Consider the following 20,602-nt stretch of genomic DNA (forward strand, 5'->3'; position numbering starts at 1 on the left):
GGGGCACCCGGGTGGGCTTATCGCAGCCCCTCGCCCGGCAGGGTGGCTGCACCCACGCTGATAAGGCAGGAGTGTCCTGCTGGCAGGTGGGCACCTTCTGGGAACCACAGAAACTGTGGCTTATCAGCAAGAGCCAGTGGGATAGATGTCTTTTTATTTATTTTTTTTAATTATTATTTTTTTCCGCTTTCCAAAATTACAAGTTCTCTAACAGCTGAGCAACACCTTGGTTTAGGGTGGGTTTTATTTTATCCTTTACACGACCTGCTGCCACCATCACGGGGCTGCGGGCAGGGGTGCCGGACTGGGGGTGAGGAAGGGGAGCACTGCTTCACCTCCAGCAGCACAATGCCACATAGCAGTAAATTACAAGACTTTGTAAATTTATTATTTTTTTTTAATTTAGCCATTCAGCAGCAGGTAATTGTATTTTTAATGATGGAAAGGAAAAGGCACCCGCTTACGGCACCATGAAAAACACTCACTTTACAGGAGGGATCAGAGCAAATGTATGTTGTTAAGGGCAATATGCTTGCAACCTTATTTCTTTATGTCCCCACAGCCTTTTTTTTAATTATTTTTTTTATTTTTTTGCTAGCTTGCGTGCCAGATGCTTATGCTGGAGGAAGGATGGTTTTCACGTGGGAATTGCCAGCGGTCAGCGAGCAGCGCATCCCAGCACGCTCCCCACCCCACGTGGTGTGGATGCAGCCCCTTCCTGGCACGCTGGCACTTGACCACCACCAGCCCGCCCCCCGCCCCCCCAGCCCCATCCCTCCTTGGAAATGTTCAATGCCTTAAAATAAATTTTCAACGACGAGCATGGCCCTCGCTCCCCAGAACTGTCCTTAGGTCAAGGGCAGCATCAGCCTGCAAAGATGCCCTGGGAAAGGATCTCTCTGACACCAGCCTGGGTTTTCCTGCCCACCCGGGTGCATTTTGCGATGCTGCTGGGAAAAAGCAGCCAGAGGGAAACAGCAGCTGCTAGGACACCCAATGCATTTATTTTTTATCTCTATAGCAAATGCTATAAAAATCAGCCCACAGCATTGTTTTGTCTTCAGGGTGGACTGACCCACTTATTTGAACACCAGCGTAAGGCATCCTCTGCTTTAAGCTCTCGCTGAGCGCACCGAGGTGCCAATAGCTCAGGATGGGAAATTCAAGAACATTAATCCCCGCTGCGGTACAAACTCCAAGCATCTCTTTTTGCCTTGATTCACCAGAGCAGCACTCCAGATTGCCCAGGTATTTGTTTCATAGCCAACATATGCATAACAGATCAACCACAGTGCATTAAGTTGATGCCGGTGAGGGCCATGAGCACGAATGCAAAGTAAATGAGAGAGAATTGAGCTCTAACGATGCTGCTGGGTTATTCCTAAGCCAAAACAGCCAGAATTTGAAAACTCAGCGCTGCAGCTCCACCAAAGCGAGTCAGACACATCCAGCGCCCATTAACATTTATGCAACCTCAGAGGTAAAGGTGTGGATGCGAGGAATTTGGCCTCTGGGTTTTATTTCAGCGCTCACATAATCTGACCTAATTTACCATTACCTGGCTCGATGGATTAATGGGACAGGGAGAGGCAATACCCAATGTGTATAATTAAACCTGCCTTTTGTATAACTTCCTGGACCGAATTTTTTCATCGACTTGCCTTTCTGGTTTGAAGCCCTGGGGAAACAATGGGAAAGGCACAGCACATGCTGGTGGGGCTTTCGGGCTTGACTGGTGGCACTGGGAAGAGGAGGCTGAAAGGACCCCACGGGGTTTGCTGGCTATGGGTACAGCATACTTTTTTTTTTTTTTTTTTTTTTTGCTAGCAGGCAGCAAAATTAGATCCGGAAAGGAGGGAGAAAACCCTGGCTTGTCATTCATGGGATGTGTTTAAAGCTGGGGAAATGATCCTGCTCTGCCACTGACTCCTCATGTGGCCTTGGTCAAATTCTTTAATGCTGATGGGCTTCACCTTCACTTCTTCTGGGCAAGGTGTTGGGTGGTCAAAAGGCAGTGAGCAAAAAAGGATGGAATGAGGGCTCTGCAGCTGGGGCCGTGGCTGCTGGGCAGCCCTAGCCTGCTGCTACAGTGCAAGCAAAGACAAAATCAGCTTTATTCACCCCAGAACACGCGCAGCCAGCACGTCGGCTCCGAAATGGGGAGAGGGGTGTTTTTAACAAATAAACACCAAAACGCAAGAAGAAAAGTCCAGCTGGGAGACGCGGCTCAGCCCTGCCTCCTCTTCTACATCCCCTTCACCCCCCCACCGGCCAAAAACCCGGGTGATCTGCCAGGTGCTCGGCTGTGATCAGCGAGGACAGGCGCCCCGCGCCCCAGCTGCTCCCTATCTGCTCGCCCCGCTGCGGGCTGATATTGGGGAGGGTGCGGTGGGGCAGGCGATGTGCTCCCCTGAGATAGGGGCTGGCACCCTGCACACACCTTGCTCAGGCTGTCAGGGTCGACCTGCACGTGTCTTAGAGGCGATTTCTCCTTTGGAGATGGCTGATGCCCAAATGCCGTCTCCAGCGAGCTCTGCCAGGCTGCCCTGATGGGTCTCCATCAAGCTGCTTTCCCTGGGCGCCGAGTCAGAGTGAGCTCGAGGATTTGAGCGGCGTGGCTTCATCCCAGCTTTCCCCCGAATTGCGAAACAAAGCAGGATTTGGTGCTTGGAGGAAACCTTCCTCCTGCGCAAAACGCTCCCCAACGGAGCATCCGAGCCAGAATCCCGGCTCGCTTCACCAGCACAAGCAACAGCCAGCCAGCGGAGAAGGGTTCAGTCCCACTGGTGACCCCGTTAACGGTGGCATGAAATATATTCACAAACAACTAATATTTAATCCGTCGCTGCAAAGCTTATGCATCTGGAAATAATTAGCACGCACAAAAACAACTTGCGCATTCCTCCCAGGCCTCCATTTTGTGCCGCCTGCAGGCTCTGGCAGCAAAGGTTTGATCGGCAGCTCTCGATTTCAGCTTATTTTTCAATATTTCAAACACCCAGCCCAGCTCAGGCCAACCCCTGGCCTGAGCTTGCCGGTGATGCCAAAATTGCCAGTGATGCCAAAACCACCGTCAGCCTCCAGCAACTGCGCCCCCCCCCCCCCCCCCCCCCGCACAGCTTTTGTGTTTGCATGGTTTGATGGCAGCACTGGTGTTTTTTTTTTTAATATTTTTTTTTTCCCTCCACAAAGCTTTTGCTGCCGCTGACATGTTCCTACATGTGGCTTCGTCTCTGCAGATGATGGCAGCATCGGGAACCGGCTGCCCTGCAGCAGTTCCCCCCGGAGTCACGAGTTGCAGCAACTATTTTTTGGGTTGAATTAAGCTTGGAAAGGGACCCATGGCTGCTGGGGTTTCAGCTGTGCAGCCGGTGGGAGCCCCTGCAAGGTCAGGATGGGTCCCACCAGCCTGATGGTTGAATGCCCACCCTGCTGAGTGAAGCCCTGAAGGGACGTGCTCCTCAAGCTGCTCAGCACCTTCATGGGTTGAGCCCCTGGGACAGGTTTGCTCCCTTGTGCTGACACCAGCTCCTGTGGCTGCCCCCGGGGTTCTGCTATCATCTTGCAAAGCAAGAGCAGGTCTAAAAGCTCCTTCTCCTCGGAGGTCCTGTCATTAGCTCAGCACCATTTGCCACCCCAAAGCACCTGCTTTTTTGCCTGAGGCCACATCCAGCCGTGCTAGGGATGACTTGCACGCCCAGCACAGCTTTTCCTGCAAGTTCAATACTGTCTGCTCTGCCCTGGTCCAAACTAACCAGGGATATACACCCGCGGACAGGGTTTGTGATGCTTAAATCCTAAAGAAATCCCAGGTCTTGCCTGTTTTGGAACCCTGTACACGTGCAGCGTGGCTGCAGCCCTCCCTCCAACCCTCAGCAAAGCCCCCTCCCCTGGCCTGCCTGGGCACCCTGCCCTTGCTCCATGGGGCTCCGTGCATTGCTTTGCCTTAGTCAATATATTTCTACATTGCTCCTCTGAGAAGTTCATTAAAGCACTTTAATTAATGTGAAAAAATACGCTGGAGACAAGCAACTTCGTTCTCGGCACGTGGCAAAGCAGCTGCGGTGAGCCCTGGTGGGAAGCATAGCCCTGACCACACCTGGTTATCTGGTGGTAAAACCCAGCGTGCAAAATCCAGCGTGCAAAACCCAGCATGAAAACCCAGCGTGCAAATCCCAGTGTGCAAAATCAAGCATGCAAAACCCAGCCTGCAAAATCCAGTGTGCAAAACCCAGCATGAAAACCCAGTGTGCAAATCCCAGTGTGCAAAACCCAGTGTGCAAAATCAAGCGTGCAAAACCCAGTGTGCAAAATCAAGCGTGCAAAACCCGCCCTGCAAAATCCAGTATGCAAAACTCAGCATGCAAAACCCGGTGTGCAAAACCTGGTGTTCAAAGGCTGTCATGAAAAATCCGATACACAGAACCCAGAGGCGAAACACAGTGTGTGGGCTCAGGGGGTCTCCTCGGGGACAGCTGGGTGCGCTGGTGGCTCTGCGCCCAGTGGGGAAGCAAAAGCCAGAGTGTTTTTGAGAAGAACCAACAGTGGCTCAGGAGGCAAAGATGAAAGTTTCTCGTATGAGAAGCGAAAGAAGAAGAGGAAACACGGCAGAAAATGAACTCGTGTGAAAATCCGCTGCCTTCCACGTTCCCCTCCAGCTAGAGAAGCCCTGCAGAGGATCCTGAGCAGAGCAATGAGGCTCCTCGGTCACATCTGCTTTTCATAAGGGACCAGACCGACAATCCCAGCTCTGCTCCTTCACCCTGCCCACATCTGGGTTCTGTGTGCCCAGTGCGACCGTTGCTTTCAAACACCAGGAATTTGCATTTCTGGATGCTGCCGTGAAATGCGTGGCGGAGCTGCAATGCTCCTTCGCTTCCAGGCTTCGCACCGTCCAAAGGCAAAGCCTGAACGGGATGTTTCCAGCTGGGACATCCCAAAGGAGCGGCTACAGGGGCATGTGGTGGCCAGACAGACAGGACAGCAGCAGGTACCCAGCTGGCATGAAGAAAATGGCAGCAGCCATCAGGCTGGATGCCCAGTTTTGTCCCAGTTTCCTCCTGCTGGGCTCCAGGGGATGAAGGCGAAGCTTGTAACACAGCAGTTTGTGGTGGCAGAGGGGACAAGAAGCGGTGGAGAAGCCAGAGCAGCCCAGCAGGTCTGGCTCCTTCCCTCCCACAGGTGAAGAGCAACCACAGGGGAGCAATTTCGGACCTTATAAAATCACCCAGTATATTGCTCAGCCCTGGAAAAACAGCGTTTAGCCCACGAGAGCTTCCCACAACACCCTCCAGACCTGGACACGCATCCATGGCCAAGCGCCCGGCCGCCCTCCCTGCCGCCGGGAACGGGTCCCGGGGCCGCCCCATGAGCTGCTGATGAGCAGCAAAGCTCCCCAGCTCTTCTGCCAGGTTATTCCTGTCATTAATAAATTATAGTTGCCAGGATAAACTTGTTCTTTCCCATTCCCAGCCTGGGCACAAGCTGTGCTGCCGCTCAGCGGCAGCGCACAGGAGGGTTCCATGCTTCCCCAGCAGATTTCCAGCCTCTTCCAGGCGAGGAAATATTTTTTTTGCTTGTTTTTTTATGATTATTTTTTAACCAAATTCATTTATTTATGACTTATACACGCTAATGACAGGTGCTACCGTACCACTGTAAAATCTAGAAACACTTTTTTTTTTTAATTGTATTGTTTTATAAACGTCTGTTTACACCTTTATAGACCGTTTGCAGAGGTGTATCTGCCTGTTGACACCAGACACACACCCACAGCCACCAGCGCTGCGCACCCAGCGTCGCGCTAAGAATTAACCCAGCGCCGCCCTGGCCACGCCCCCTCGCCCTTCTCCACGCCTCCTTATGCATAACCACGCCCCCTCAGCCGCCGTGGTCACGCCTTCCATCTGGCCACGCCCCCTGGGGAATCCCTTCCCTGCCCACCCCCGCGAAACTCAGCGCCACGTCTATGCGTGCGTGCGTGCGTCACGTCTGTGCGTGCTTGCGTCACGTCCGGCGGTGGGACCCGGAAGTGGTGCGGTGGTCGGTTGCTATGCGGCGGGCCGGGAGGTGAGCGCGGCGGTGGCTGCCCCGGTTCACGGGTGGGCAGCGGGGAAGGGGTCTCTCCGTGGGGGAGGCTGCGTGGGGGAGGGCGGTTCGGGGTGGGCGCGGCGGGCCCCTGCCGCCGGTGCGCCTCTGGGGAGTGGGATGGGGGTGACACCTGGCCGGGCCCTGCGGCCTGCCCGCTGCTGCGGCCCTGAGGGAGGGACGGGTCTCCTCCTCCTCCTCCGCTGCTCTGCGGGCCACCAGGGCCTGCCCCCTCCTGTCCCTTCCCCTCCTTGCCCCTGCCGGTGCGGGTGGTGGGCCCTGCCCTCAGCGGGGGCGGGCGGCTACGCTGCGTGGCACCTCGGGGAGGTGCTTTCGGAAGGATGGGGCGTGTGTGGAAGGGCCGAGACCAGCTGGGGGGGGAAAGAGTGAGACCTGACCCTGTTTAAGTGCCGGCATTTACCTGGGTTTTTGGTTGTGTTTTTTTTTTTAATTTTGCTGATTTTTTTGTTACATCTGGAGCCTTTGCATTTTGGAGACCAGCTTTGCAGAGTTGAAGATACTCTGTTTGTAAAGACCTTGTGTAGCAGGTGCACTGCTGCCTGGGCCTGGCTTTCTTTCGCCTCCCTCAGCAGAGTGGTGAACAGCAACGGTCCAGGCAGGGTCAGCTAGGGCTGCTTGCCCAAGTCTGTGACCAGTCAGGCTCTGAATGTGTCTGAGGATGGGGAATGCACAGCCTCTCGGAGCAACCTGTCCTCGTGGCCCACCACCTGCACGGATTTATCTTATGTTCACATGGAGTTTCCTGTATTTCAGTTTGTGCCTTTGGCCTCTTGTCCTGTCACTGGGCACTGCAGAGAAATGAGTTTGCTTCCCCCTTACGTTCTCCGTCTGTAGGCATTGATGAGAGTCATCACCTCTCCAGGAAAAACAGGCCCAGCTCTCTCAGTCTCTCATCATGTGAGAGATGCTTCAGTGCTTCCATCCTCTCTGCAGACCTCTGCTGGACTTGCTCCAGTAGGTCTGTGTATTTCTTGTCCTGGGGAGCCCCAAACTGGACCTACACTCCAGACGCAGCCTCGCCAGTGCTGAGCAGGGAGGAAGGGTCACCTCCCTCGACTTGCTGGCAGTGCTTGTCATAATGCTGTCTAGATCATCTATGTTTCCTTTTTAATTCAGGAACAGAAGAGCAATGGCTTTGAGAATGATTGATGTGCCTTGTCAGTCTGAGGTGAGCGGCTGATGTTTGAACACCAGCTGGTCTTTCTCTCTGCTGGTCATAACCCAAAATGGGGAGGTAAGAATCCCAAAGGACTGTCAAATTAAATTGTGATGTCTTTTGAGTGAAGGACAGTGAACCTCATCATGAATTTATGGCTAATCAGAGGGGGGAATAGCGCCTTGACTACACTCAAGCCAGAACATGAGCAAAGCAAAGCTAGAGCAGAGCGAAGTGAAAGGTTTTGTGAAGAATCTGTTTGTCCTTAGCTTGTTTCAGAATGCATTGTCCTTCTTTTTGGTAATCAAGTCCCTTTTTAAAGCAGATTATCCTCTTTGAATTTTAGGATCAGCATCTCCTGTTTGCTTCCTGCTTCTTGGCACTTCAGCATCTCTCCGGTAGGATGTCCACGTATTCTCAACACCACTTTGCGACAGATCGTTGTGATAGGAATACTTGCTGCTGCTGTCTCTTTGCTTTACTACTCTCTAGTAGTCATCCGCAATAAGTATGGGCGTGCATACAGGGACAAAAGGTTCCACAGGTGAGAGCTGAAAAGACTTTTGTGGAAAGGAATGAAATGTAGTTTTGTGTGAAAAGGAAAAAAAAGGATGAGTTGTTTCTGTAAAGCACATGAACGAGGCAGAGGAAGTATGAGCAAAACTTCCTCCTTTTTTAGTGAAGCTTTCCATATCTAAGCTGATTTTAATTTATCAGAAATTAGCTTTCTGATATCTCTTTCATGTATCTGTAGCAGCTCTGTAAAGCTATAGGCACAAAAATATTGCATAATGAATTATTTTGGAAATTACTTTGGGAATCTGATTCTTATGGGTGGCGCTTTTTTTTTTTTTCTTCAGCAGCAGTACAATAGTAGAAACTGTGTGATTCCTATGATGAAAACTGTCGTCCTGTTTAGAGTCTGATGTTGAGAAAAACTTCCATGTGGAACTTAATTGCCATGTAGTAATGCCTAGTTTTCTTCTAGATATCTTGCCCGAGTAACTGACACTGAAGCTACAGATACAAACAACCCCAATCTGAACTATGGCATCGTTGTGGACTGTGGCAGCAGTGGCTCTAGGATTTTTGTGTATTGTTGGCCAAGGCACAACGGTAATCCACATGACCTGTTGGACATCAAACAGATGAGGGACAAAAACAGAAAGCCAGTGGTTATGAAAATTAAACCAGGTACTGAAAAGAAATTAATTATAGATGCGATTTTCTAGGTAGTGGCCTATCCTAGCTTTGTTTTTTCAACCCCTATACTTAAAATGTCTGGGTAAAGGGTACTTGAGAGCTGTCAGCGTGGCACCCCTCCACATTTCTTTGGGTTTGGTTGCAGAGAGCTTTCTTCAGCTTTAAAGCTTGAAATGTGACACTGACGGGCAGGAGGTAGATGATTCTCTGTGGAAGTAGACAGTTGCCAGTTCGGTTGTCAGTTAACTTGGTTCTGTTTATCTAGTGAATAAATAATTGGCTTTCTGTAAAGCTGTTTGAACCAATCATACGTTACCAGTTTGTATCTAATACGGGGTTTTGTTTATGGTTAAGAGGATGATGAATTGTTAGCTTAATTCTTATCTTCTTATTTCTGTGTTTGATTCCCTGGGTTTGGCTTGGGGTTGTTAATTTCTCTTCTGTGTGTTGGTTATCTAGTTTTCCAGGAAACGCACAAAGCTTGAGTTGCTTCACTTTTGTGTTTATCTGTTTCACTAGGCATTTCGGAGTTTGCCAGCTCTCCTGAAAAGGTCAGTGATTATATTTCTCCACTTCTGAGCTTCGCTGCCCAACATGTGCCACGTGCAAAACACAAAGAGACTCCTCTTTATATTCTGTGTACCGCGGGAATGAGGATTCTGCCGGAAAGGTTATTGGCTGTCTTATTTTTAGCATTTAGAATAGTGATCCTGCTGTGTCAGACTATTTTTTAACTGTTCAAAATGTAATTTTGCAGCCAGCAGAAGGCAATACTTGAAGATCTGCTCACTGATATTCCTGTGCATTTTGATTTTCTGTTTTCGGACTCACATGCAGAGGTTATTTCAGGGAAACAGGAAGGTAGGTTAATGTTGGAAAAACTGTCTTTGAAATGTTTATTACTTTCACGGCACAACTTGGATAATTTGGGGGGTTTTGTTGTTGCTCTTGGAAATTCTGCTTTGGTTGAGAGACCTTATTCCTCAGTAGCAACATATGGATTGTGGAGATGATCATCTGCTGTGATCTTCTAACTTGTCTAAACGTTTTCTAATTGGCAGCAAAAATAACTTAAATGAGTTTAACAGGAATTTGAGTCCGTTTTCTCTGGCTTTGTGGAGGGAGGGGTAAGGATAAGTCACAACATTCTTGAGGGAAGCAACTCTGCAGGGAAAACTGGTTTCTAAAGGAGTGATGTTTTGACACGATCAGATCACGAGAGCCTTAAAATCACTTCAAAGGTTAACATGCTTTCTTTGGAAATTTAGACATCAGACTGTCTTCAGTATGTTGAATTAGGTTTTGTGTCTAGCCTTGACTTGGGAGAGGAGGACTAGAATAACTTGCCAGGAATGTTTAACATGTTTAACTTCTAAGTGTTTTATGTAATTAAATATGAGCAGTGATATATCTTAACTCATATGCAAAATATCCCTCTTTGTTTTTAAGATGATAAGTACCAGACATTCCTGAAATGTCCAAATATGTTTTCTTATGCCTCTAGGAGTATATGCATGGATTGGCATCAACTTTGTTCTTGGAAGATTTGAACATACAGATGATGGTAAGTATTTTAATTGGGAATTGGATCTTAGGAAGGCCTTCCCTGGTTTTAAGACAGATATGTTAGTAAATAGCATGTGTGTAGATGCTACTGTTGGCTTAATTTCTTTGTGAAATGTCAATGATCTGCATTGCTACGAAAAGTTAACCAGCAGTAGTGTATTGCTGCTTTAGGCCCACCCTAGTTTTATTTCTCGCTGCATTTTCATTGTTTTATCCAGAGGATGAAGCGATTGTGGAGGTGCATGTCCCGGGCAGCGAAAACAAAGAGGCCATCTTTCGTAAGAGGACAGTGGGTATTCTTGACATGGGCGGAGTGTCGACTCAGATAGCGTACGAAGTCCCTAAAACTGTAAGCTTTGCCTCTTCGCAGCAGGTTATTATCTGTGCAACTTTCTTCTTTTCCTTTTGATTTATTTTAATGCATATTTGTTGTTTTGTTTTCTTTGTTTTGAGCCCTATTCTTCATTACATCACATTCCAAAACCAAGGCAAGAGAAGATGGCAAATACGAGTCCTTCATCAGCTAAGCAATTCATTTGTGTTTTGTTCATTCAGAAAGTTAATTTCTATTAGTAGAGTTTGCCACTGATTTTTAAATCTAAGTGGACCTGCATTCTTTATGTGCGTGCCTGTTTGTGTGTACAACTTTAAAATTTGTGTTACACTTCAGAGACTATTCTGGAATTTAGAAACCTAAAGTTGTGTGGTGGTTCTTATGTAAGATATGACTCCTTCCTTTTAAGTTGTGTTGGTAGAAACGGGATTAACAGGACATGGGGGTAATAGTACAGTTTATTCAAATACCACCTGTGTCCTCAGCACAGTTCATCGGCTGTAGGAAGCAAATTTCTTTGTTACAAGTCTTAAATGGAACGTAAACTGCTCTAACTTGAGTCCACTAAGTTCTAGAGTAATTCCTCGATTTTTGAAGTTGGATAACTTCCCGTTAACTTAATTGAGAAATTATCTAAAGCAAGAATAGCATAAAAGCCCTATGTTTTGACTCTTCAATGCACTGTTACAATGATGTATGTATTTTTTTTTAAGTCTTCCTGTGAAATGACGTGTTTTCATTATTACAGGTTTTAATAACTACACTGCATTTCAGACAGATGCTCTAACAAATCATTTGGGCTGTTAAACCAAAGTATGGGCCTTTAGATTCAGAGCAGATTGCCCCAGTCAGATATGAATTGGAGATAGGAAGAATTGAGGATGACTGTTGTATGTCTCTATCTGAACATAAACCAACATAAAATAGATATTCTGGTCCTGGAACCTGTCCAGGTTCCCACAGAATGACAAGAGTCAAACAACTGTGGCGCTTACAGTGCTAGTGCTGGTTTTCATTTACAACATCAGTTGGAAGCTCTGCAAGGTTACGCTGTATTTCTGAGAGCATTCTGCACCAAGTGCTTCTGCTACATCTCTCTTAAATATCCGAAAAGCTACTGCAAGTGACAGATGTATGGTATGTGAAGAGAGCTGAGTGACTGACAGGTCTCCTGAAAAGCTTGAGAGTTCCAGATTGGAAAATGAAGAACAGCTCTGCTGGGCAGAGCATAAATCTACCTAGCCGAGCGATTGGTAGCGTGGGGACTCGGTCAGAAGTGGTAGCATAGAGATAAATAGCCACAGCACGTACTTTTTCACAGTGGAAGATAGTTCAGGGTCCAGAGCAGCAGTTCCTGGCCTTTGCAGTTCCTTGAGTATCGGTAGTGATAATGCAGTTCTCTGCAATCAATATGGTTTGTTCTCCCTATGAAGTGGAAGGCAATGTGGACCTTGTGAAAAGGAAAATAGATGAGTAAGGGGTGAAGCTTAAAGACGTCAAGGGAGTCCAGTTGTCCAAAGAACTCATCTTTTAATCTTGGTGCTTGTGTACCTACAGGAAGAAGTAGCCAAAAACTTACTTGCAGAATTCAATTTAGGCTGCGATGCTCATCAAACCGAGCATGTGTACAGAGTCTACGTTGCAACGTTCCTTGGCTTTGGAGGAAACGCAGCACGCCAGAGATATGAAGACAGTCTATTTACCAGTACAGTGCTGAAAAACAGGTAGCTGGCTGTGGTCACTTGGGGATATGGCTTCTGTGCATCACTGAGCTCAGTAACCCCCTAACTTGAATATATTTAATAGTGTCCTGACATAAAACTTGATTTTTACAGCATGCTGCGTGCAATGCTGAAGTTTCTTTAAATGAGGATGCTTTGCTTTGATGCTGTCCTATCTCAGAGCTTGATGTTTCTGATATGCAGTTGTTACTGTGCTTCCTCTTTTATACAGGCTGCTGGGCAAACAGACTGGAATGACTTCTGATTCACCCTACCTTGATCCTTGCCTGCCCCTGGATGCTCAGGATGAGATCCAGCAGAACGGACAGATAATGTATTTGCGGGGAACAGGAGACTTCAATTTGTGTCGTGAAATTATTCAACCGTTCATGAATAAGACTAATGAAACGCAGACATCTCTTAATGGTGTCTATCAGCCTGCTGTGCACTTTCAGAACAGTGAATTCTATGGTTTCTCAGAGTTCTACTACTGCACCGAGGACGTGTTACGCATGGGAGGAGATTACAATGCTGCTAAATTTACTAAAGCCGCAAAGGTAAAGTCTTTTTGAGATAAAGTTTTTGCAATTCAAAATAGCTACTCTCTAGAAGCATGTTTTATTCTGAGAGTCTTGCAAGAAAACTCCTCCTTCAAAGGGCCAACATCCTTCTACCCTGCAATGAACTGTTACAGGGCTTCTCTTTTCCGCAGTAGGTTTACTTTTAGGATAATTGTTTTAAGGCACAGTAGTAAAATTGACTGTAGAGGGAATGGGACTCACGGTAGTCAAGTTCCAGCAGAATTACTGATAATGGGGAAATCCATGCTGCTTCCACCCCTTGCTGCTTCTTAGGAATGTCTTGGTTCTTGTTAGAAAAAAGATCCTTTTCCTCTTGCTACATTTTGTACCAGTTTCCCAGGTGTTATTCTTAGCAGGGATCTGTTGGGGACATTTTAAAGTAAGGCTACTTCTCCTGAAGTAGAAGAGTATGACCTGCTTTGTCAATGCCCTAAAAATCAGTTGTCTTGGTCTTCATCTCAGAGTATGTGACCAAAGAGTTTTAAGTGCTACTGAATATTAATTCAACCACAAATGCCAAGTATGGATCAAAATGTTACAGAAGATACTGTGAAATTTGTGATCTGACTTACTAGCAGTACAAGGGAAGCTGTTACTTTTGAGTTTTCTAGCTTTTGGTATTTACAGAGCATCTTCTTTACTGGCATTTTTTTCTTCTCAAGGCAGAAGCAGTGTTGAAGTCTGTCTTTTGTTGTGTTTTTTTGTTTTTGTTTTTTTTTTTTTCTTGAAGGATTATTGTGCCACTAAGTGGTCTGTCCTACGGGAACGTTTTGACCGTGGTCTTTATGCATCACATGCTGATCTCCACAGATTGAAGTAAGTATTTGTGTTTGTACAGCAAATTCATTCATGCAGAGTTGCCAGGGAGAGCTTGAGGTCATGTCCAAATGACCATTCAATTAAATCATTGAAAGCGTGAATATAACCTTAAATATTGCATCAGCCATAAAGAAAGTACTGATAATTGTGTCTTAATTGTGCTCCCCAGTCCTCTGGAACACTGTAACTGCTGGCCTGACCTTATGCCACTCTTTCTGTAGGTACCAGTGTTTTAAGTCTGCCTGGATGTATGAAGTATTTCACAGTGGCTTCTCTTTTCCTGTGAGTTACAGCAATTTGAAAACAGCTCTGCAGGTTTATGATAAAGAGGTGCAATGGACCTTGGGAGCCATACTTTACCGAACACGGTTTTTACCTTTAAGGTACCAGTTGTTTTCTCACATGTCTGGAAGGAGCAGTTGGGTGGAAGGTATGGAAGTTCTGCGAAGGGAAGAAGTACAGTGATGGCAAAGCAGCTGACAGATAGGGGGAGACAAGATGTTGCTTCTAGAGCATCATATATAATCTCAGTACATATTTCAGGCAGCTCAAGTAATGCTTGATAAAGACTGTTCTACTATAATGGGCTCTGAGGCAAAGTTAGGTTTGCAACTTATGTCTGTTGTCCCTTTGATTCTTTTCAGAGACATCCAGCAAGAAAACTTCCGTGGAAGTCACTCCCACTGGAGGAGCTTCTCCTTTGTTTACAATCACTATTTGTTTTTTGTCTGTTTCCTGATTGTGCTGCTCTCCATCCTGCTCTACCTGCTAAGGCTCAGACGGATCCACAGGCGAATGTTGCGTAACAGCTCGTCTACTTCCCTATGGATTGAGGAAGGCCTCCCACCACAGAAGATTGCAGGACCCTGATGAGATGCTGTGATGGAGAGCTTTTGTTGGACTTGCTACGCAAAAAGCCATTTTTGCCTCAGGGTTCCTCCTTTTTGTCCCTTTAAACCATTGAAGAAGCAGATTGCCCAGGGTGTGTAATACAGCTAGGCTTTGGAAATATGGGAAAATGGGGTCAATTTGGCTTAGTCTCGTTAGACGATATCTGCCAAAAATTATTAGTTTGTTTTTAATATTGCACTTTTGTGTCATGGGACGAGCAAAGGCTCGTCACCAGTAAATGAGTATCAGCAACTTAAGCTATGTATGGTAAGGGAATGAGTGTGAGTTCTCATCCTTCGGGTGAGACTGTGAAATACTGTTAGCTAGGATGAATGAGGACTGTTTTTATTTTCTTTTCCAGATTCCAGGATTGATATCACTTGACTTCTCAATTCTGAGTCTCCTCAGTCAAAGAAAAGGAAGTGCAGGGTTTTCAAAAGCAGTAAGAAAAAAAAACTTTTAGGACAGCTTATCTGATTTTATATTCTGGAATAAGTACTCTAATGGAGAAGAAAAACCTATTGCACCCAATGCTGTGCTTCCACAAAATGGCTTAAATCAGTTTTGTTTTTATTTGTGACAGTTTCCCCTTTTGTCTTGGAAGCTATAGCCTCATAGTGGCACAAGTCACTACTTTTTAATCCTTTATTTCTGTTTCATAATCATTCAGAGATCTCCCTGAAATTCCAGTAGGGTGAAGAGAACTGGAATATGCCTAGGTTCTTGTTTCTGCTAGAGTAGACATGCACAGTGTCTTTTTTTTTGTTTGCCTTTTGAGTACTCTGATTTGTTAATTTATATTTTATTTAAAACTGTTAATTTTACTTGAAAGTAAATTTGTCCATGATTAAAAGTGGGATTTATATGAACTTTTGGTGTATGGATATTTTATTGCACATTATCACTTCTGTTCTCGCTGTTTGTATCCAACTGGCAAAACTTTCTTCTCTTCTAGTAGGTGTGAATATGCTGGAAAACTGGATGCTGTTTCCATTATTGGAGAGCTAGACAAGCTGATACCTGGTTTTTTTGTCGTGCTTGAGGTGCAGTTTGTTCATCTAAAACTCCAGATACTTTGAATTGTTTTATTGTCTTCTTTTGATATGCTTGCTTTTGCCTTTGAATAGGAAATTCAGGCTTGATCTGCTGAACTGCAGCTAAACTTAGGTGCTAAATTTCCTGCTCCTTCCACCCAGTGTCTGGTAGATGGCTGTGTTGCAGTCATGAGAATTAACTGTGTATCTGGTGGAATTCTGAAACAGCAGCGGAATCTTTAACTGAATGTTCAGAAATAACAAACAGGGTCTTCCCCTTATAAAGGATTTTTTTGTGCCTGGCAAATCTAAGCACTTCAGCTCAGGGTCTGTTTTGTGTTTTGCTATTTTTTGAGCACCATCTGAGCGAACGCTTAGATAATAGACTTCTCACTTCTGATGTCTGAAACTGTGGCACAAACTTGTTGCACTTGTAGGCTGATAAGAATTATCAGAAAACTGACACTGCCAATTGTTACAGAGCCTGTACTTCCTGTTCCTGAGATGCCTAAAACTAGTGTACAGAGCTTCTAATTGAGTGCTTAGATAAAGCAGCCCCCTTTGGACAAGGGCTGATGTCAGTGGTAAAGTGGAGAGGAAGTATCAGTGTGTGACTTTGCAAAATCCAGGCAGATACCAAGCATCCCTTAACAGAAGAGATACTGTCTCAGATGCAGCAAGCAAAAAAAAAACCCCACCCAACCCAATCTAAAAAATGCCAATAAAAAAACTTAGGAAAATCATAAAAGTATTAAGTTGAAAGAACAACGTTTCAGACCTGAAATAGAATTTTGTTTTAGATGCTGCATCATTTTCTTCTTAGCAAAGTTCTGAACATGTAAGAGAATGCAAAAAATAAAATATCTTAATATATAACTTTAAAATTGATTCTTTAATAGAATTAGAAGCTCATTTTTATTAAATGTCATGGGAAAAAATCCTATTCTGGCCTTAACTAAGGCAGTATAAACATTTTTAAATGGAAAAACAATTGTCTAAAGTTATATAATATGTCATGCTTGAACCAACTGCAGGGTTTCGACGTTGCTTTCTTATCTTGTAGGATGGACAACCTGGGACTGTGCACAGTGAAGTATGTGTTTTGTGGGCCCCAGAGCTTAAGAAGATTTTGGTAGAGCAAGCTGCAGCTGGGAAGCTTGGTGCATGCACTAGGGACAGGTACAGCACTGGGGTAATGGAGACAGATTGGTCTTGCACTTACGTAAAGCATCGTGTGCCTGCTTTAGGGTTTCCGCACTGGGGAATGAAGATATGAAGCAGGAGTGTTTGGAATGTGAAGAAAGATATGATGAATGGTGGTGAGAAAGTGATCAGGAAAATGGGACATGAATGGGCAGGAAGCTTCCCACATACCAGTGATGGCTCTGCAGTGTACACTTTTTTATTTTTTCTTTTTTTTTTTTATTTTGCCCTTCACTTATTTTCTGCTCCAGGATCCTAGCAGTATTGTCCTGCTTTTTCTAGTGATTTGGTTCAGGAAGGGCAGAATAAAAATAATCCAATACACAATTTCCTCCTGTAATGGTAAAAACATACTGCCAGCAGATATTGGTTGTGGGAATAGCTACTGTTCATTTAAAAATCTAAGCAGTGCATGATAAAACAGATTCAAACAAGTCTAAGGCCTAGAAACAAACAAGTTTTCTTCATTCATGCAAAATAGGGCACAGAGGCCTGTTTTATATCTGTATTTTTCCCCCTTATTCAGATATCAGGTGGTAAACTGGTTGATAAGGTAAGCAGGTGTCAGGGTGCTTCAGAATGAGGCGGGGGGGTGTGTGGGGTGTGGGTGTGGGTGTGGGGACGACACTATCTTCAAAACTAAAACCAGCTGGCTCTTAATCTGCTTTCCTAAATTCTTTAAGGTCTTTAAGAAATACCATTAGATGTTCAGCTGCCCCTCCCTGTGCAGAAGGGTCAATTTGTCATGGTAATGCCAGTCACTGAGCATCACTTTTACAGCTTGGGGTTTTTTTTGGTTTTTTTTTTTTACTTCAAAATAAACTCTTTTCCCCCAGTTGTTTCTTGGATTTGTATTTCTTTATGCAGGTTTTCTGCTGCATTATGTCTTTACGGTTGTGATGGTAACTGAAAGATTTGAGGGGAATGAGCTGAGTTTCTTTAAACTGACTCTCAGCTGTTCCATCTTGTGATCACAGAGCCTCACACCCTGGCAGGAGTACAGTGAGCTTCAAGGGGCTGAGTACACTGGGAAAACAGCACTGGGACCCTGTTTACTGCCAGCAAGCTGGGAGTTAAGCCCTTTGATCTCACGCAGGTATAGGGGGCACCTGGAGAGACAGCTGAGTTAAATTAAATTTTCTAAAGTTGCACAGGAGAGAGCCATCATACTCATTAGGAGCAAGAGCCTGTAAGGGCTGGGACAGCATCGGTCCAAGGTTGGAATGGATGGTGTTGTACTCTGGTCTCGTGCTCTTTACACATGTCGCTGCTTGTCCATGGTATTCCAGCTTCAAAGCTTTTGGCCTTGTTGGAGAAGGGGTGCGATTGTGCTTCCATTGCTGTAGACCCCCTAGGGAAGGTGCACTAGGTCCCTCTGTGGAGGGGAGCAATGTGTGCAGTGGTTCGTAGTGTGGTAAAACTGAGCCTAAAACTGGCTGCTGGCTTTGGATGGATTGAGCAGCAGTCCTGAGGTGGATTGCTGTGGCTTGGAGAGGAGTGAGTGTGTGTTGAGAAGAATTTCAGCAGATTCTTAGGCTGTGGATCTCAAAAGACTGGTTATCCTTGGTCTGTACCTTTGGAAAGAGTAGAGCACCGATGGCTTGGAATCTCTGGTTTCTGCTTCTTTTTCAGGAGGTGATTTTAAGCTGCAACTGGAACGTGCTTGGGTTTGGGGCATGGAGGAGAGGCAGGTTTTTGTCCTGGGAAAATGTGTTTTAGAAGAAAGGACATTAAAACCCAGCTTTGAGTACCAGCCTGACCATCAGGGTGGTGTAGGGCAACAAAATAGTGCTGAGCACGTTGGTCTGACTTTTTATGTATGTACAGGCTTGTAGCGTGATCAGAGAGTGTGTCTGTGCAAGGAAGCAACTGGAGCACCCTGCGGATCACTCTGCTCCCATAGTCTCGCTGCTGGTGTGTCTGTGAGGCCAGTGGGATGGCCTGTGGGGTAGGATTGGGACTGGTAACGGTCTGCTCGTCACGGGTACCTTCCCTGGGGTGCTGTGGATTAACGGGTAACCAGGCTTTGGCAGCCCAGTGCCGGGGGGGAGCTGGAGCCACGCACCGTCCTTCTGCCTAATGCGGTGCAAGATTTCAGCGCGTCGACCGCGTGAGGCCCATCCTGCGTGGGCTTTGTGTGAGTTCATGGTGTGTTAGTGTTTGCTATATCAAGGCTGACAGATGCGCGGGTGCCTTTAATTGCTTTAAGAGCCCACAAGGCATTTTCAAAAGCAATCAGCTAAGTGCCAAACTTAAACGCCTGGATATATAAGACTTGCTGGGCTTTTTGGTGTTTGAACTATCCTGTGGCAAGTGTTTGCAAATTCAGCTCTTAGCTTCTTTCAAAACCTGGCTGTAGCATCCCAATAATTAGAATGTGTGTGTGGTGGGTTTTTATTTTGTTTAATTTTATTCCCCCTCCTTTTCCCCTCTGCCCAGGGGTTTGCACGATGGGGCAGGGGTTCTGGAAGAGGAGGAAGAAGTTTGTGACATCTCCTGAGGAGGAGACTAAAGCCATATTATTCTTGCAGCTCTTTTTGTAGCTCCAGATGAATGGGGAGGGGAAAAAAATAGGAAATCTTTCCATCTCACCCCTGGATGAGCGTGCTCCAAAGAGACTACACGAAGCAACAACACCAGGAGAAACGTGATTCCTTCAAGAGACTTAGCAATACCTGTTTTCACTCAGTGCATGTTTCTGAGCTCAGATTCCCAGGTCACAATGGTAATGTTTATCTGTTTGTGTTTGTTTCTGCATTAACATGCCTTATTTTCTTTCTTCTGCTTCTCCTATTCACCTTGTCCTTTCTCTGGGTCCATTAAGGGCAGGTAAGGCATGCAGAAAAGCACAGAGGGGAGGCGAGGGCGCTGCTCTTTGACCTGTCCCAGTGACCTGGAATGGACAGGTGAATGATACTGAAGCTTCTGGCTTTATGGCCTTTTAAATGTATCACTCTTCTTTTTGTTGTTGTGTGTTTGTGTGTGGAAAATGTCCAAAGCAAATAAGGCCAAACGTGGCCCCTAATGGAAGAAGTGGTTGGGAGACAAAGGTATACCCATGAGAAGGGCAATGTATGATGGAGAGGGTGGGGAAGGGAGGAAGAACGTGGCTTCTCCAGGAACACCAGCCCGAAGGAGGCAACCCTGCAGCTTGTGGAAACAAAAGGTTTTTCTGTCTCCGCAGCACTTAGCGAAGGGGATGGACAGTCAAGAACAGTGACTCGGTGGCATGCCTGATCGGGGGCACCTTGTTCTTACTTGTCCTATTGTTTTTGCCATTGTTGCTACTAAATAATGCATGAAGCTCATTGAAAGCTGAAATGAGCCTGGTGAGGGCTTGCTGTGTCCCTCTCCCTGGGCACCTGCCTCTGTGTGTGTAGTGTTCAGGGGACCTGGTCCTGACAGTTGTTTTTCAGGTCACCCTCCCTTTGTTTAAAGAATGGGAGAACGACAATGACTTTCTCGCCTGCTTGTGCTCCAAGGTCTTTGGATTTGTCGGCGGTGGTGCTGGGAAATTGTTTGGGATTGGGTTCACGGCGTCTTCCTAGATGGTGAGTGATATGTGTTGCTGGAGATACTTTTTAGAGCCCTGATCTTCAAAAGGGAGCGCTCAGCACACTTGTACCAGGCAACAGACAAATGCACTGAAGGCACAAATGTGATGTCCAGGTTTTCTCGAACTCCAAATGCTTTCCAGGGTCCTGGAAGTTACTAGCTCTACATTTCCTGCTACAAGTAATGTGCAGAGCAGGGCAGGATTTGAACCTACAGATGTTTTCTATTCCTAGGTCTCATATGCATGGCACTTTACCAGCATTTCTCTTCAGCTGATAACTCCAGTGGTGACTTGCAAACAAGATTCCAAAAGTGCCAGTATTTTCCCCATTAGGCGGGCTCTCTAGGTTGCCATGGCCAAATTTTGGCAGGCAGGAGTAAATAGCAGAAGGCAGTAACCTCAGGTAACTCTTAGGGTATCACCTGCCATG

General features: G+C 46.1%; 2 protein-coding genes across 15 annotated transcripts in view; both read left to right on the top strand.

The window, feature by feature from the left end:
* Positions 1 to 5,986: 5,986 nt before the first annotated feature.
* ENTPD4 (ectonucleoside triphosphate diphosphohydrolase 4) lies at positions 5,987 to 15,248 on the top strand. Of its 12 annotated transcripts, XR_005101584.1 has the most exons (14): positions 5,987 to 6,101; positions 7,225 to 7,276; positions 7,611 to 7,808; positions 8,253 to 8,458; positions 8,987 to 9,137; positions 9,225 to 9,328; positions 9,972 to 10,031; positions 10,252 to 10,406; positions 11,925 to 12,091; positions 12,321 to 12,645; positions 13,400 to 13,485; positions 13,710 to 13,871; positions 14,133 to 14,470; positions 14,741 to 15,248. XR_005101584.1 is itself a non-coding variant. In XM_037371506.1 (13 exons), exons 2-13 carry the CDS (start codon positions 7,257 to 7,259, stop codon positions 14,356 to 14,358), a joined length of 1,860 nt encoding a protein of 619 aa, XP_037227403.1. In that variant the 5' UTR covers positions 5,987 to 6,101; positions 7,225 to 7,256; the 3' UTR covers positions 14,359 to 15,248. The 12 variants fall into 12 exon arrangements, 11 of the variants coding, with proteins under 11 accessions (XP_037227403.1, XP_037227413.1, XP_037227408.1 ...); XM_037371506.1 differs by having other exon boundaries at positions 14,133 to 15,248; XM_037371516.1 differs by having other exon boundaries at positions 13,710 to 13,770; positions 14,133 to 15,248.
* A 4,004-nt stretch (positions 15,249 to 19,252) lies between these two features.
* The window catches only part of LOXL2 (lysyl oxidase like 2), a 60,195-nt gene continuing 58,845 nt past the window's right edge, over positions 19,253 to 20,602 (top strand). For 2 of the 3 annotated variants that reach the window (XM_037371498.1, XM_037371500.1), the window contains exon 1: positions 20,102 to 20,167. The gene's annotated coding sequence lies outside the window, so the exon portion shown is untranslated. Of the gene's footprint in view, positions 19,342 to 20,101; positions 20,168 to 20,602 lie in introns of those variants that run through there. The other variant, XM_037371501.1, reaches the window with a different exon arrangement.

Source organism: Falco rusticolus, chromosome 20, assembly GCF_015220075.1.
Source record: "Falco rusticolus isolate bFalRus1 chromosome 20, bFalRus1.pri, whole genome shotgun sequence".
NCBI classification, from domain to species: Eukaryota; Metazoa; Chordata; class Aves; order Falconiformes; family Falconidae; genus Falco; species Falco rusticolus.